The sequence below is a fragment of the Neoarius graeffei genome, chromosome 2 (assembly GCF_027579695.1).
Source record: "Neoarius graeffei isolate fNeoGra1 chromosome 2, fNeoGra1.pri, whole genome shotgun sequence".
Lineage (NCBI taxonomy): Eukaryota > Metazoa > Chordata > Actinopteri > Siluriformes > Ariidae > Neoarius > Neoarius graeffei.
In genome coordinates, this window is record NC_083570.1 from 123589492 (window position 1) to 123606444 (window position 16953).

The 16953-nt window shown below is 41.3% G+C and overlaps 1 protein-coding gene across 10 annotated transcripts in view; it reads left to right on the forward strand.

Moving 5' to 3' along the window:
* Nucleotides 1-16953, forward strand: part of LOC132882239 (NACHT, LRR and PYD domains-containing protein 12-like) — a 1431284-nt gene that overhangs the window by 484545 nt on the left and 929786 nt on the right. For 7 of the 10 annotated variants that reach the window (XM_060915503.1, XM_060915511.1, XM_060915510.1 and 4 more), the window contains one exon: nt 6057-6230. In XM_060915503.1, coding sequence (XP_060771486.1) covers nt 6057-6230 — 174 coding nt within the window. Of the gene's footprint in view, nt 1-6056; nt 6231-10037; nt 10212-12529; nt 13083-14437; nt 14687-16953 lie in introns of those variants that run through there. The other 3 variants (XM_060915508.1, XM_060915507.1, XM_060915509.1) reach the window with 3 other exon arrangements.

Sequence of the window (16953 nt, forward strand, 5' to 3'; positions counted from 1 at the left end):
TTTCGAGTTTAAAATTACTGGTGCCTGTCTTTGCCAGACTTTCTACAGTCTTCGCAGTACAGGGTATTTTTGGTTTTGCTATGAATCAGAAACACTTTAATTGCCAGGTGTGCGAACACACATGAGGAATTTGACTCTGGTACCACTTAGCTTTCATAGTACAACACAGATAAAAGCGTACACACAAAACAAACAAACAAACCACAGGAATGGTGCAATAGTAGGGAATAATAGGAAATAATGGGAAATACAGAGAGAGAGTCTAACTGCAGTGATCTTCAGGGGAAGATTGTTGCTCCAGCAACGACCTTGAGGCAGTGCTGGCTGGGAGAGCCGATGATAAGATTGGAATTTGTTTAGGCTTGAAACAGGTAGATGTGGCAGGCTACCCCGCTCGTCCATTCTGGTCACTAAAATGATCCATATCTCTCTGCAAAGCCATCAACTTCTCCAATATGGAATCCACCGAGCAGCTCAAGTTTTTAAATAGCCACAGTCTGAGTGCCGACAGCTCTGCCCACCGCTTCAATCATGTCGGGCAGCTTTATGGGGCTTTGAACAGCTGTCACCGTTTTCTGATTTCCTCGATACACCAGGGAAATGCCTAGTCCAATCAGCAAAAGTCCTGTGATCATGGTTCCGAATAGGTAAATATCCTCAATGTCCTCCACAGAAAGAACTGCCAGGCACACGACACAACACGACACTTCTCCCAAGCTTCCATTGTATATCCAGCTGCGAACGTTCCGGCAGGACAGGCTGGTTCCCCCGAACCCAGGCTTCTCGTCAAGAAGATTGTGTCAATTGCGTGAAGAGACCAGTTTATCAAATCCATGAATTTTGATTTGAAGAACAATGCAGAAAGGGTCTCTCAGACAAGACGAGTCAGCAGAGCAGAAGCAGGAAATCTCAGGGGAGGAGAGGCAGAGCAATGCGAGATGAGAGGAAAAAAACACCTCCGCATTATGCTCCTATCAGGAGCACTATGTGGAAACATTTAAAAAACCTCAGCGCAGCAGCTTTCCGTGAAAGCACGAAGAAGAATTAACACAACAATTACACAAAACATAGAAAGTACGAGAGAGCAAAGTCTCGAGGCAGCCGTCCACGGCGCCATCTTAGATGGCGATGTTTTTGTGTGTAGGTGTAACGGATGCCAGATTGTTAATGTATCTCAGTTCCATAGGCTACATGGTTAGGGGATCTTTTGTCCTCAATCTCGCCCAAACTTCCATTTGTCATTGAGCTGTCTTATCTTCCTATTTGCGTCCAGCTCTGAGGCCCCCGCGGTCCGAACCTCGGTCATTTTTAAGAGCTGAAAATACATTTGTACGCTAAATATTCAGCTGGATAAAAAAATAAAGAATCACATTAAAACGTCTCTGTAAAAAGTGCATTGTTAATGACGTTAAATGTTGATTCTGTCTTCTGTGTCTGTTTGGTGCGCGCGGCTCTGAGACCAAGAACACAAAAGCGAATGAGTGCGTGACTCGGGGGAGGAACGCAGTGCAGGAGACACGGGGTTTCCATGATAACCATTAGCGCACTTTCATCAAGCTGTTAAATTTACATTTTCGGAGCAGCGCAGTTGTAGCCTTCCTGCCTTATTGGTGATTTAAAAATAAATCATTCGATAAGCCAAAGCAATAGAGTGGAAAGTTTCAACTTATGTTTACCTTGGATAACTTTGCCTAAAACATGGTGGTGTGTACTGATTTTTTCCCAGACTGTTTTTGTGTGTAGGTGTAACGGATGCCAGATTGTTAATGTATCTCAGTTCCATAGGCTACATGGTTAGAGGATCTTTTGTCCTCATTGCTTGGGCCAGATCAAACCATTAAACAAGCTTAAACTATTCTTACTCTTGCCACATACAGGATTTTTTTTTTTTCCAAAACTGATGATATTCAGTTCAAACACCAGGGCTCGACATTAGCACTTGCCCGATGGCCCGCCGGTGTTTTTTACGTCTTTCGGGCCACTAAATTTGGCCAAACAGTGGCCCGGGCGGGCCAGTACATTTTCGATACAAATTAAATTTTATCACTCATATTTTACCCAGAATTGTGAAGAAATTGTTTGTAAAATGCACCTTTTCGATAGGAGGTCCGCTGTCTTTGTTTACGTCACGCTCCGCTCCGCGGCAGGAGTGTGTCGTCTTCGTGCATCGTCGAGATGTTCGGCGCTGTTCGGAAGCGTCATTTTGGTCGAGCGCCAGATCGAGGAGAGAAGGGCTGAGTTTACCAGAGTCTCAGATGACCATCGGAACACACTTAGTGACACCATGGCAGCAGGATGTGCACGCATTCAGGGCTCGACATTAACGGTTGTCTGCTTGTCCGGGACAAGTGAGACTTTATGTCGGACAAGTTCATCGTCTCCATTACTTGTCCAATTGGACAAGTGCCAAAATACGCCGATATTCAGGTTACGTATCAAATTTATCAGTTTATTCACATGATTTCCGAAGCATCTCACTCGACATATTGTTTTGATGAATCCCCGGATGTTTCTATTCGGAAAGAGCGATGTGCGCATGCGCAGTATTCCACTTGCAAAACCGGCCAATACCGCTTCGTGTATTTGAGCTGAAAAGTAAACGGTCGTTTATGATTGGTTTTAATCATGTGATACACGTGGATTTGTTGACATTTCTGTTGGCGGGATCATTATTCAGCTGTATATTTACGTTGAGTGTGTGGTAAATTCCAAATCTCTGAATTGTTGTTGACGGTGTTCATTATATAGCCGAGCGTGTGGCGGGGTGTGCTGGGCTTGGAATGTGCGCCTGCATGCGTGTGGATTGACGGAGTGAGGGAGGAGTGGAGAAAGTTATCTATGAAATACCAAGCTGTCAAAGGGCTGCTAATTAGGTGACCGGCTGTATTAATTAACTAATTAGTAATGGGAGCTTAGGAATTTGAAACAGGGCTCTATAATTTAGATATAATTATGGATTATTTGAAATTATCTTTTTTTGACCATTAAATACCATACAGGAGCCACACTGAATAATTAGACAACAACAGTTAATCAGTGGAGGATATATATTCAAAATTAATAATTTAAAAATGAAAATATATAAAATTTTAATTTTCTGGTTTTCAATTTCTCAAAATAAATTAATGATTGATGGAGTCCAATTGATGGAGCAGAACTCAAGGGTTGATAGATGAAGATGAATAGAAACTTTATTTGTATCCATTCATCTGTGAGTCAGTAGAGGTGTGGAGGTTTTCATAAGATATATTATCTTGTCATTTGATAACTAGATTTCAGTGTATAATAATCAGTGATTTACAGTATTAATCAGTCAATTTTGTTATCAGTTGTTTTTATTTGTAGCATTGTTATTATTTGTTTCTCTTGTCCAAACTCTTGTCCAAACTAGTGATATCTCAAGTCATAAATTTTATGATAATGTTAGTTTTTGTGATATTTGTTCCTGAACTGCAGAGTACTGATCTGTGTATATATAATGGTTAGTGTTTCTGGATCTCATAGTATACTTATTTTGTTCTTAAAATTTTATGTTCATAATTTCTACTCTATTGGGATATATTGCTTCTGAACTTCAGCAGAATAATTGGTGAATTATGGTATCAATCAGTCTGTTTTACTATATTTTTGAACTTTTGCCTCAGTATATCAAGTATTGATTACTTTTGATTCATAGATATTATGCATATGTTGTGAATTTGGAAACAAATGCCATAAAGATTGGGTTACAAATAGTTTTGTGGGGGTTTTTTTCTCAAATATTTCTTCGGACAAGTCAACTTCACATTCGGACAAGTAAATTTCCTTTCAACTTGCCCGACAGGACAAGCGGTTTCAAAAGTTAACGTAGAGCCCTGGCATTTTAGACGAGAGTGTGGAAGAGGAAAGCTATTGCACTAAACTATAAACCTTAAATTGACTTTATTGCTATTTCAGTGCAGTGCACATTTTCAGAAGCAAAACGTTTTATATATTTATTTCAATTTGATTTGACTGTTTTTGAGTCCATTGCTGGTAATTTGGACCGAGTTACTGTCTTTTGTCAGTATTGTTTTCAGGTACAAAATCAAAATATAAGTTGTGATAATCTTGAGAAGGCTCTTTTTAATTTTAGGGGGGGTCATTATTTATGGGAGGGTCATGAAAAAGTGACACTACTTTGTACGGAGATGAGGAGATTATTGCCTCCTACAACGATGTGGCTTGGGGATATTCTGCAAAAATGTTCAGCCTCGCTGCGCTCGGCAACAACATGTACCCCTAAAGTCTACTTTTCTAGCCAAAAATCAATGACATAGTGTATTATGAACTGTATGAAATGTGGTGGCCTGAATGCGGGTACCGAGCGCATTCGGGCCACCACATTTTCCATTTGGGCCAGTAACTTTTCAGTTCCACTGGCCCAATGGGCCACCAGTGGTAAATGCTTAATGTCTAGGCCTGAACACTGTTAAAAGTAATTTCAGGAATAGATCTCTTGTGTGATGTGTAATTCACCCTCTCATTGAAATATGGCGGAAATGTTTCGGCGGGCGCTTTGCGCATCACGGACCTCGGTGATTTTAAAATGCTGCTCCGGCCCTGATCATCTCTGCCCCTTTTTCCCTGAGCAGCAGGGTTTGAAACTCCAGCTATGTGCCACAACATAGTGCGCTTGTCAGTCGTCAGCAACTTTGTTGCTTCGTTCATTAACCGCAGGTTACTGTATCACTGATTTTATCTGAGCCGTTAACGAACGTTCTAAACAATTCTAACATGTTGTCAGAATGTTTATGCAGGTGCTCATGGGAGTTGTAGGCGTGTATTATTACATTGCAATGCGTTTATTATATCAGATGCCTTCAGAGAAAACTACAATTAAAATATATCGTCATACCACAGAATAAACCACCCGCCAAAGTGGCTAGTGGGACTAAAGTCATTACCCGCCAAAGCCCAATTTTACCCGCATTTGGCGGGTGCTAATGTAAAGCCCTGGTTCTGAATAATAAAGTTAATTTTCCACACTCATTGTAGGAGCCAAACTTTAATTTAAACTTGCTTTGGTTTAGAGATTCATATTTTTTGCTTTCGATTTACTGGCACTTAGCTTGGAACTTTTATTTTGACGGAGCCTTAGGTCACCTGTTCAGGTAGAAGATGGTGCCCTCCGTGTGCTCAGTCGAGTCTCAGTTAGACAATGGAAGATGCTGGAGACCAGTAGTTGTGGGGTTTTATTTATTTATTTATTTATTAATTTAAACCGCTTCAAAGCTATGCTTGAACAATTAGACTTAAAGGAGAACTGAAGTCATTTTTAAACTTGCTTTATTTCTTAACGTGTTATTCAGTTACATTTTCGGTTTTAGTAACCTTATATCGTGACTCGTATTGGCAACTAATTGCAATTAAATGTTATACTTATCGGCCTATTCGGTTTTTGTAGGCCGTGATGTGGTTCGTTTTAGATAAACAAAGCAAACATTTAAAACGAAACAACTCTTTATTCCTTTCAGAAAACTGAAAGATGGGTTCTCGGTATGGCCATGGGTGCGTTCATTCCCCAGAAGAACCGCCTCCTTCCATTCTGCCATCAACTGATCGTGTTCAAATAATGCTGTGGAGAAATCACTGAACTTGATGTTATCCAGTCTACGGCTGTGACGTGACCCTCGTGATTACTGATAGACTGTCTCAGTGTCACCTGCGAATAAACAATCACGTTTTAGAAAAGAAATGAAAAAAACATCCACTTTCAAAGCCGCTTCATAGTAACGAGTAACGAGGACCCTGATAGAAATGTAGTGGAGTAAAAAGTACGATATTTGTCTTTCAAATGTAGTGAAGTTAGTCATAAGTTTCCAAAAAAAATACTTAAGTAAAGTACCGATACTCAAAAAGTGGACTTCAGTACAGAACTCAAGTAAATGTACTTCATTACTGTCCACCTCTGGAGATAAGCGCGTAACAACTAAACAGCATCCAAAGTGTTTTGACTTTGTTAGACCACTACACTCATCATCTTTAAAGTCAGTATTAAATCTGTTGATGAAGTGTGTGTCATTGTGTCTCTGCAGGTTGCGGCAGTGTGGTGTCTCAGATGAAGGCTGTGCTGCTCTGAGTTCAGCTCTGAGATCAAACCCCTCACACCTGAGATACCTGGATCTGACCGATAATAATCTGGGAGACTCAGGAGTGAAGCGTCTCTCTGCTGGACTGGAGAATCCTCACTGTAAACTGGAGATACTGGGGTAAGATCATCTCTCTGAGAGTCACATGACCTGCTCTTCAGTAAGACCCATTCTCTAATAGTGAGACTGAAGCAGAGGTTTTAGCTTCATCATCAGTGTCCTGAGGAGGAAGATTGTTTCTGTTCACTGCACACTGATGATTTGTCACAGAGTCTTTGGGTCAGATGGACGTATGTGAGAAGCTGCAGCACAAAACGGGACTTGATCCGACTGCGATGTGTCTGAACTCACTGTGAAATTTACTACAACACTGTAGTAAATTGATGAAAAAACTTTTGCTTTTAAATTAAAAAATTTAAATGGAGCCGACCATAGTAACCATCTTTCTGTTGATTTTTGAATAATTCAAATAATGTAATATAGTAATAAATATAGCCACAAGCAGCGATCATCGGGATCCAAGCAATAAGGGGCCAAGTGAGACCACACCCGATTTTAAATTTCTTACTTAAGAGGTTCTTAAAGCGAGACGGCCTTTCGATTTCATAAAACCGGTGAAATTTAGTCCCGTCTGAAATGTGGTGATTGTGATATCTGTTTATTTCTGTAATATCTCACAAAATATCAGGCCATTCTGGGGCTGGGAAGTTATTTAATTTGAGGGGATTAAAGCAAATAATGTGCATGAAATCGCTCGCTTCGCGCAGTCAAGCAGACAGAGGAAGTCCGTGTGCGCATGCGCAGGTTTACCTTCTTCTTCTTCTTCTTTTGGGTTTTACAGCAGCTGGCATCCACAGTGTTGCATTACTGCCATCTACAGGTTTCCCTTTGAGTGTGCACTGACAGTTCCATCATTCTGTCTCTAAACGAACAGCTGATCACACCGAGGTGCTCGCTGAGCGCCCATATTTATTAGTTTGGTCCTGCGTTTCCTTTCCTTCGTATATAACATAAAGTCTTTTCTTCTCGCTTTCCGTTACTGTAGTCGGTCTTTCACGTTTCATTCGCACACTCACATCCTCCATTTTTTTCTCCTGTTTCAAATTTGTATCCCACAATGCCTTGCGTGAACAGGGAAAGCCCACCACGTGAAGGTATCTTGAATTGGGTCATGGTGAAGCAGGAAAAAATAGCGGAGAATTTAGGGCCATGTGGCGAAAGGCACTCTACCTTTAAGATATTACAATATTTCAGTTTTAGCGCCCCCTGTGGACAAAACGCGATGGTTAATAATGAAAATCGAGACGACTGCAGTCAGTACAATCTCTCTGAAACGATCAAACATTTAGATTCTACCAGCAGATTGCGCTCCATCCAAAAGCTGAAATATGCAGGCATCACAGAGCCATGTAATCGGCACGGTGGTGTAGTGGTTAGCGCTGTCGCCTCACAGCAAGAAGGTCGTGGGTTCGAGCCCCGTGGCTGGCGAGGGCCTTTCTGTGTGGAGTTTGCATGTTCTCCCCGTGTCTGCGTGGGTTTCCTCCGGGTGCTCCGGTTTCCCCCACAGTCCAAAGACATGCAGTAGGTTAATATGGGACGGCCTTGAGCGAGGCACCGAACTCCCAACTGCTCCCCGGGTGCTGTTAGCATGGTGTGATGAATAAAGTTGTTTTCTTTCTTAATTTACCCATAATTTTTTTTCCCTGCGTGTGTGTGTGTGTGTGCGCGCGCGTGCGTGCGTGCTCGCTGATTTGTTCACTTGTGTGCATGTGTTCGCTGCTTCAGATGGGTGTTAAATGCAGAGGAGAAATTTCGCTGTGTAACTTCTATAAGTTTATCTGGAGATGTTTACTGAATTGGGCTCACAATCACTCATGTACACTTGTGCCGCTCGTCAAACACAAAGCTTAAACATGGCCACATAAACAAATCCACAGTTAGGATTACGCCATGTGAAAGGCCCCGATAAACCAAGTTTGATGCCTGTGTGCGTTACAGTTTTCTGTCCACTTACTTTTAGGAGATTATTATTATTATTATTATTATTATTATAAGAAAACCAACAGGGTTCCTACAGTTTTGCTCCATGGGCCCCTTGTAATATAGTAATAAAAGGATAAAGTAGTAAATATTCTCTCAGGACGTCTCCGTCTCGCTGCTCTGAACAGGGTTGCCAGATCTACGTTACAGAAGCAACTCAGTGGATCAGCAGGATTAAACCCATGCAGTTTTCCTCAGTAGTGCTTTCACTAAAATCATCTCCTATTCCACATTTAGTCATAAATACAGACTGTCTGTGAGTAAACCCACTGACTCCGTTCCATTCATACAGTAACCCAGAGCTAAAGTGGAGAACAGGATCAATAGGTGTGTGTGAGAGGAGATCACAGGGCACGACCACTACGCTCTGTTTTATTCTACAGATATGATTAACATCAGGTTCACAAACGTCACCAATCCATGGGAAAACACACACACACACACACACACACACAACTGTAAAGAAGAAGAATTCTTTTCTGAAATTAAAACTCTACCTGAAATAGCAATTCCTTGCAACAAATATTGCCACGTGAGGTTGATGAGGTTCCCGACACACAATCCAGTTAAGCACTCACAGAAAGTTCAATGAAATGAGATGGTGGTTTATTCCATTAAGACAATTCCGGTTTACTTTACGGTTGCGAACAAAGGATCAAAAAGGGAAACTAAAGTAAAGCTCTGTTAGTTTAGTACGTTATTCCAATGCATTCGGCTTATTGCGGTCGGAAAACTATTCCGCCTCGTCATCTACCTTACTCCTGATTCAAAGGACTAATTAAAGCTTGCAGTTACGCGCCACACCGGCACGTCAAGGGGAGTGGCTACATACCACATGACAGGTAAGGCAATCAGGTAAGTGTCTAACATAATTCTAACATAATTCCTTTTACAGGTTACCAAACTAAATCATATAGAAACAACAAATACTAAGTCATACAGCAACCTAAATATGGCTCCTACACTACCATACATTGAAAAATGCACCAATTTGAACATAACAGGTGATTTAAAAATCTATATTTCACTACTTGTGTTTGCAGAAACATTTTTGAAGCCTTTGACATGACCTGGTTTTCTGCGTTCATTAATAATAAAACATGGTCTAATCTTCATCCAAGTCAGAAGAGTCGACAAACCCATTCTGTCTAAAGAAAACACACTCGCACTTGTTCTTGTCAGTCCTGAATAAACCATTTAAACATCCACACTCTGGGTTTTAAAGTGTGTGACCCTCTCTGATAACGACTTCTCCAAAAGCTAATGAGAGTCCGACCCTGTTCTATAAAATACACACACAGTCTGATTACTGACCGTCTGATCTTCTCAGGAAAGAGCTGTTCATGTGAACTCTGATTAAAGAGAGATTTTGTAGAGATGTGTGAAGCAGGAAAACGTGACTAAAACAGCGTTTGTAAAGAGCGAGTGTGTGTGACTCGGTCCACAGGAAGATAAATTGTCTCCAAACAGAGCAGATTCAGTGCTGTTGCTCCTCTGCCTAAGATCGAGGCATCCTGCAAAAATCACTCCAAGAGCACAGCATGGAATACTGAAGGAGGAGAAAGAGAAAGCAAAGGAGAGCAGAACAGCTGCAGAAATCTCTAGAACTCACTAAAGTCTCTGTTCATGTGTCCACTGGAAGAAACAACACTGAACAATAAAACTGTTCTAAATTACAGAGAAAGTCTGTTTAACAAAACCAATGAAAATCATTTCCATCCAACACTAATCAGGTATTCTTCTACAGACTGAACGATTATGGAGCGATATTCTCTCTCTCACACACACACACACACACACACACACACACACCTCGAATTTAAAGACGCGAAGCGAATCTTGATCATAAACTGAGACAGTGAAGTGTGTGTCATTGTGTCTCTGCAGGTTGTGGCGGTGTGGTGTCTCAGATGAAGGCTGTGCTGCTCTCGCTTCAGCTCTGAGATCAAACCCCTCACACCTGAGAGAACTGAATCTGTCTGGGAATGAAATCGGAGACTCAGGAAAGAATCTGCTCTCTGCTCTTAAGGATGATGAACATTACAAACTACAGACACTGTGGTGAGTAATGACTTTTTCAGTTCAATGTTGGGGAAGAAGAAAAATCTTTTAACCTCGTTATCATTTTTGTTTAAGTTCAGTAAAGATCACATGACCAGGCCATGAAATGAAACCAGTTTTAGAAATTTTCACTGTGTTCTATTTAATCAGATGTGGGTTTTTTCCTTCTCACAATTACCTTTAATGTTGTTTAGTGGTCAAGTCAACTTTATTGTCAAATATGCTCTACATGCTCGACATACAGCACAGATGAAATATCAGTCCTCTCTGACCCACGGTGCAAACAGGCAATGCAATAAATAAAAATAGAATAATTGAAAAAAAACAAACAATATAAACAGTATAAACACTCTAGATAGGAACTAGACATAGACTAAACACAAACAATATAAACAGTATAAATAAACAGTATAAACACTAGATAAGAACAAGACAGACTAAACACTCAGACAATATAAACAGTGTAAACACTAGATAAGAATTACACACAGACTAAACACTCAAACAATATAAACATATAAACACTCTAGATATGAACTAGACGTAGACTAAACACTCATAATAAATATATATATATATATATATATATACACACACAAATTGGTTCAAATAACCAAACAGTCAAGGGCACTTGAGGTATGGCACAGGGATGAGAATTTTCCACGGAATTCCGAGTTTTTCCCACTGAAAATGTCATTTTTGTGAAACGTGTAAATCCGTTGAGAATTTTTTTTTTTTTTTTTGGGGGGGGGGTCCGGCAAGAGGCTTGTGGTGGCACAAGCAGGCAGGACCGACCGCCCGCCAGCATCTTTCGGCAATGCTCATCGCAAAATTAGTTGCAGCTGTGATAACGGAAATAGTCATTGCTTTCTTCAATAATTATGCTAACGACAATTTCCGGCAACGTTTTGGCGCTAGGTTCATCTCACTTCTACAATTCACGGAGAAACACGCTACACGTACACGGTTTTGATCACTTCTTAAGTTCTAGTTATTTTGGTTAGTTTTCAAAGTTACTTTGCCAATATGGCGAAAGTTTTGGACCGCAAAAATGAGGATTGTGCCAGGGAAATCGATAAATCGAACAGGATAAAGAACTGTTTCCGATGGGCATGGCTCGATAGTAGCGTTACCATGCAGATAGGGCCACAAACTGTGACAACGTGCCTGATGGAACATATCCGAAAAGTGGACGTACCGGGAAAGGTTCTGTGTATTCTGTGCTCAGATATGATCAATTATGGAAACAGAGGAGCTAGAAACATCCAGGAGCACATCAAAACAAAAAAGCACACAGGTACGTTTTACTTAAATTGTCAAAGATAGAGTCAGGAGGAATCTAATATCGTTACGGTTACCTCCATTATCGCTCACGATATATAGATATATTAGTGTGTCACGGAGTGAGCCATGACGCTCGCGCACACACACCTTCTCACACACACACACACACACACACACCTCTCACGCAAGTGCACAGCGCACAGGCAGCAATCTGCCGGCAACGTTCAAAAATCTTGGCTGACCTGTCGCTGTGAGTTGCACTTCATTTCCATTACTGTTTTCTGTATGGGTATTACTGGTTTTCAAGCATTTCATACTCCACCGTTTGCCATAGTCTCTAACGAGAGCAGCATTTGTTGAGAGTGCAGGGAAAGGCCTACCGGCATTCTAGTAACATGTGTTTGGCTCCACTGATATGTAAAACGCATCACACATCTCTAAGGATTTTCATCTCCCATCTGTTAAGCACTGTCTCTGGTCTAGGAAACACACGTACAAACCGGTTATTTCTAGCGTCAAGTTTATTTAGTTCTAGCATTTTTATAACACAAAACAGTTTTCAGTAACTCGTCACGCGAACTCCACACACTTCCTGTTTGTTGTGAGAAATCGAGGGACTGTACCATTGGCTTGTTATGGAGGGGTTTCGCGGGTGTTTGGTAGAACGGACTATTTTAACGGGGGTGTTTTACTGGTGTTGGGGAAACATGTAGTTTACTGTGCACTGAAGGGTTTTTGGTTAATGAAAATTATTTTGGATGTTTTTATATTTTGTGTTTGTTTCTTTAAATTGTTATTTTGTATTTAGGATGTTATTATTTAGTTGATTGATTAATTTTGCAATTTGGGCTCAAGTGTGGGCGGGGCTGCGGGGATGTAAGCTCTGCAGTAGCTGCAGAGCCTCAGTTGTGGTTGGAGCGTCTTGTTTGAAGGTACTGCGGTTTGGCTGACTAATAGTTTTGTTCAGGGTCTTTTTTGATTTAGTCTGGCAAACTTGAAGCCTCTTTATTTTTGTTTTCTTATTTTGTTTGTAGGGGCGGCACGGTGGTGTAGTGGTTAGCGCTGTCGCCTCACAGCAAGAAGGTCCGGGTTCAAGCCCTGTGGCCGGCGAGGGCCTTTCTGTGCGGAGTTTGCATGTTCTCCCCATGTCCGCGTGGGTTTCCTCCGGGTGCTCCGGTTTCCCCCACAGTCCAAAGACATGCAGGTTAGGTTAACTGGTGACTCTAAATTGAGCGTAGGTGTGAATGTGAGTGTGAATGGTTGTCTGTGTCTATGTGTCAACCCTGTGATGACCTGGCGACTTGTCCAGGGTGAACCCCGCCTTTCACCCATAGTCAGCTGGGATAGGCTCCAGCTTGCCTGCGACCCTGTAGAAGGATAAAGCGGCTACAGATAATGAGATGAGATGAGATTTTGTTTGTATAGTTTTCTTTTTGGCAATTTGAACCTTTGGTTGGTGCACTGTAACTATTTGCACTATTTTAAGAAAAGTTTTGAAAATAGAAAAAATAAAAAATATATTTTTGGAGGAAGAAGTTTTCCGGCTCTCTGTCTGCTCCACTGCCGTCCATCCTTGCAACAAGTTTATGAACGTTTTAAACCATCATTGAATTTGAAATCATATATATATATATATATATATATATATATATATATATATATATATATAGTATGTGTGGGAAAGGGGGATTGTGAATTGGGCAGATGCCCCCTAGACCGGCCAGGCATTTCAGAGTTTTTTTAAATGTCCCATTCTCATCCCTGATAGCAGGTAAACATGAAACAAGCAGTGTAAACAAACTAGCAGCTGTTAAGGTGAGGTAGTGCGGAATAGTGCAAATGAGCGAGGTAAAGTGAGATGTGCGGTCCCTGAGTTCAGTGTGTTAATGAACGATGAGGTGTGTGTGTGTTGGGGGGGGGGCTGTGAGGGTGACATGTCAGATGCTGAAGGGGGGGCAGGGGGGTGTGCGGGCAGAATCTGTGGCAGGGGGCAGAGGGGGGAGGAGGGGCAGAACAGGGAGGGAGTTGAGCCTCCTGACCGCCTGGTGAAAGAAACTGTTCTTGAGCCTGCTGGTTTTGGCCCGGAGACTCCGCAGTCTCCTCCCCGACGGCAGCAGGCTGAAGAGGCTGTGAGATGGGTGGGTGGGGTCACCTGCAATCCTGATGGCTTTGCGGGTGAGGCGGGAGTTATAAATATCCATTAGAGAAGGGAGAGAGACACCAATGATCATTAAAGTGTTGATTTAAAATGAATCTGAAAGCAGAAGACAGGGAGTCAGTCCGAGTCTCCAAAATGTCCCGTCTGAGTGCATGAGAGTGATTGTAAATGAGCCCCTCGTCTCCTTGTGACACCCTGCTGTCTCTGACTTCATCCTGCTGCTTTTGTCTGAATAAGATGATCTCGGCTTTTCCCTGTTTCTGATCAGCAGCACACTTTCTTCTCAACTCTCCTCAAAACTCAGTAAAATGATCCTCTTTAATGCCACACGGCCACAAATATGTGATTTAAGGAGCCACTTGACTCACTCTGACACTCCTTCCTGCTCTCCACCTCCACACCGTGTCTTCTGTCCTTCCTGTAAACTTCACCTCGGCTTCTTCTTAAAGTCTGCACTTAAATCTACATGTAGAACAAGAGATCAAACCCACCGCAGTGGGAGTTACTGTTTAAAAAGCTCCAAAGCCTGGGATTGGATAAGAGCAGTGATGTGATGGGAAACGTCTGCTCACTTTCCTGTTAGATCTTGTGGAAGTTCTCGTTTGTTGGAGCTAAATGTTAGAACACAGATCTTATAGAAGACTGAATAAATGTTGGATTAAATTATAAACAGGAGATGATAATAATGTTTCTCTTGGAGCAGAGATGATTACATGCTGGTGGTCATGAAGTACCGCAGTCCAGTGTGTGGGGATTAATCCAGATGTTTTTCTTTTCTTTTCAGGATTTGGTGAACATCTGTATGTGTGTGTGTGATGACTCTCGTGTTCCTGCAGTTCCATGTTGGAAATGAGCACTTTATTAGGAACAACTTGTGACCTGCATGAAACTGCTTACAGTACTCTGCACAATTTATCAGTCAAATCCAGTCCAAAGAAATAAAAATATAAATAGTTTTATTTTTATTGTATAAAACTAGTTTGTGTATTTAAATTTCTGCAACAGTTCAATAAATTTATATCTCGTATCAAAATATATATATGAACTTATTTGCGTGCTGTACATTATTCCTTGGTGTTTCAGGTGTAATGGTGTGTACACACACACACACACACACTGAAAGAAACTCGATAGTTTTTACAAAATACCAAAAACATTTATTATTAAATGTCAAACATTTCTTTCATTCAGTCGGGGATGTCGTGGCTCAGTTGGCTAAGGCGCCATACCATAAATCTGGGGACCCGGGTTCAATTCCGACCCAAGGTCATTTCCTGATCCCTCCTTGTCTCTCTCCCGCTCATTTCCTGTCTCTACACTGTCCTATCCAATAAAGGTGAAAAAAGCCCCCCCCATTCAGTCTTATCTACAGTCCAGTGGGATAATGTGAGGGCTTTGTGTGAAGTAGTGTAACTGCAGTGTGTGTGATGGCTTTAGTATTTGATTCCTCTTCTATAGGGCTGGAGGACTCGAGTCCAGTCTTGTGATTACAGATTTTATTTGTAATAACTCCACCCCACCCCTCGGTGTAGAAAGGGGACGTTATTAAACAGCACCTAATTATTTATTTTAAAATAATCAGAATTCAGTGATCTACAAATGGAATGTGAGTCCGTGTGAAATGAAGTAGGGGTTTAATTATGCATGACTCAGTCTGCAGCCCTGCCCCAGTAAACAGTTTAAACAACAACAAAACATCATTAAGTCATGAATTAAATTAAATCTCATGCGTCAAACTCAAGGTCTGTGAGCCAAATATGGCTTGCTGCCTCATTTCATTCAGCCCCATGAACCTAAAGCAAAGAATAATGTTGAAAGAGCCTGCAGTTCTCTCCTCCTCTACATTTCACACTGTCTCGAATTCTCACTGTAGCCCAGAGACCGTGACTGTACAGCACGGACACATCTCTGTGCTGAAACTCTGCTGAAAACCAACGTCCATGTGCTGTGTTTGATGGAAGTCATACTGGCGTCTAAAACAATTCAGAAACCCATCAGATGTGGGCAGTGGCGTAAACAGGAATTACTCTGTGTGCAGGATCTTTGCAAAATAAAATCATGATCGCACGATCATTTAAGGCACAATCTCCCATCAAACAATCTCACTGCACGAGGAACAAAATTTAAACACAACATATTGGAGTGTGCAATTCTTCATTATACAAATATTATATTTTATTGGCAAAGTATGATTGTAAAAGATGCCCACTGAACATTTTGACTGCATCCCCAGTCAAGACTGGCTAAATCCAGCCCAGATCCACACAAGCTTTCTTTCTTGAAAGATGATAAAAGGCTTAATAATATCCATCCATTATCTATAGCACTTCTCCATCAGGGTCGTGGGGGAAGCTGGATCCAATCCCAGCTGACTTCGAGCAAGAGGAGGGGTTCACCCTGGACACGCCACCAATCTATCACAGGACTGGCTTCATAATATATCGATAACTAAAGGGGCATCCATTATTAAAAGTAATTGATTTGAACTTGTTCCAGTGGAAAGACATGAACCAGAAATGTTCTGGTAAATATTAATGAGAAATTAATGTTGAATAATTGACATTTAAGACACAATATGACCAAATATTTTGTTGAACATATTTTGTTTTGGTCAACATCTTGATTTTTTTTAAGCTGAATTTTATAATCTAACTTTTTCAAAAACATCACATTTACACGTTTTCTTTTCAAACATTACAAAGGTATGTGTTTTTTCCCTGAAGTGTTCAGCTACGAAGTCAGGTTGAAGTCCAGCTGACTCTGATTTCATTCTATAGGTTATGAAAGTGTGCGCACCAAAGCCACCTTGTTTCCACTTGTACCCCTCTTCACCAACAGGTAACAGGTTCCATTCTAGTTCACGCACCAAGTTCTGGAGAACATGCAAACTCCACCCAGAAAGGCCTCAATCAGCCGTGAGGTTCGAACCCAGAACCTTCTTCCTGTGAGGTGACAGTGATAACCACAGCACCACTGTGACTCTCTCTGCTGGAGCTCCTTTTAGTAACTCATATTCACAATGGCACACATCATGGGACTCACGATTATTAAAAGTCCAAGTTTAACATTTAAGCACATTTTATTTTTCAGGTTTAAACAAACTCAGTCCCACATTCTCATTCATTTGCATGCCTGTGTAGGAGCAGTCGAGTTGAGTTCGTATCGAAGCTGAAATGCATCTCGATATCAAAATAATACCACATACGACGTGAACAAAGACATGCTTTAAATCAATAAATGTTTTATCTGGTCCCTCTTCACCACGACGGTCCAGTACAACGCCCGCATTACTGCTGACGC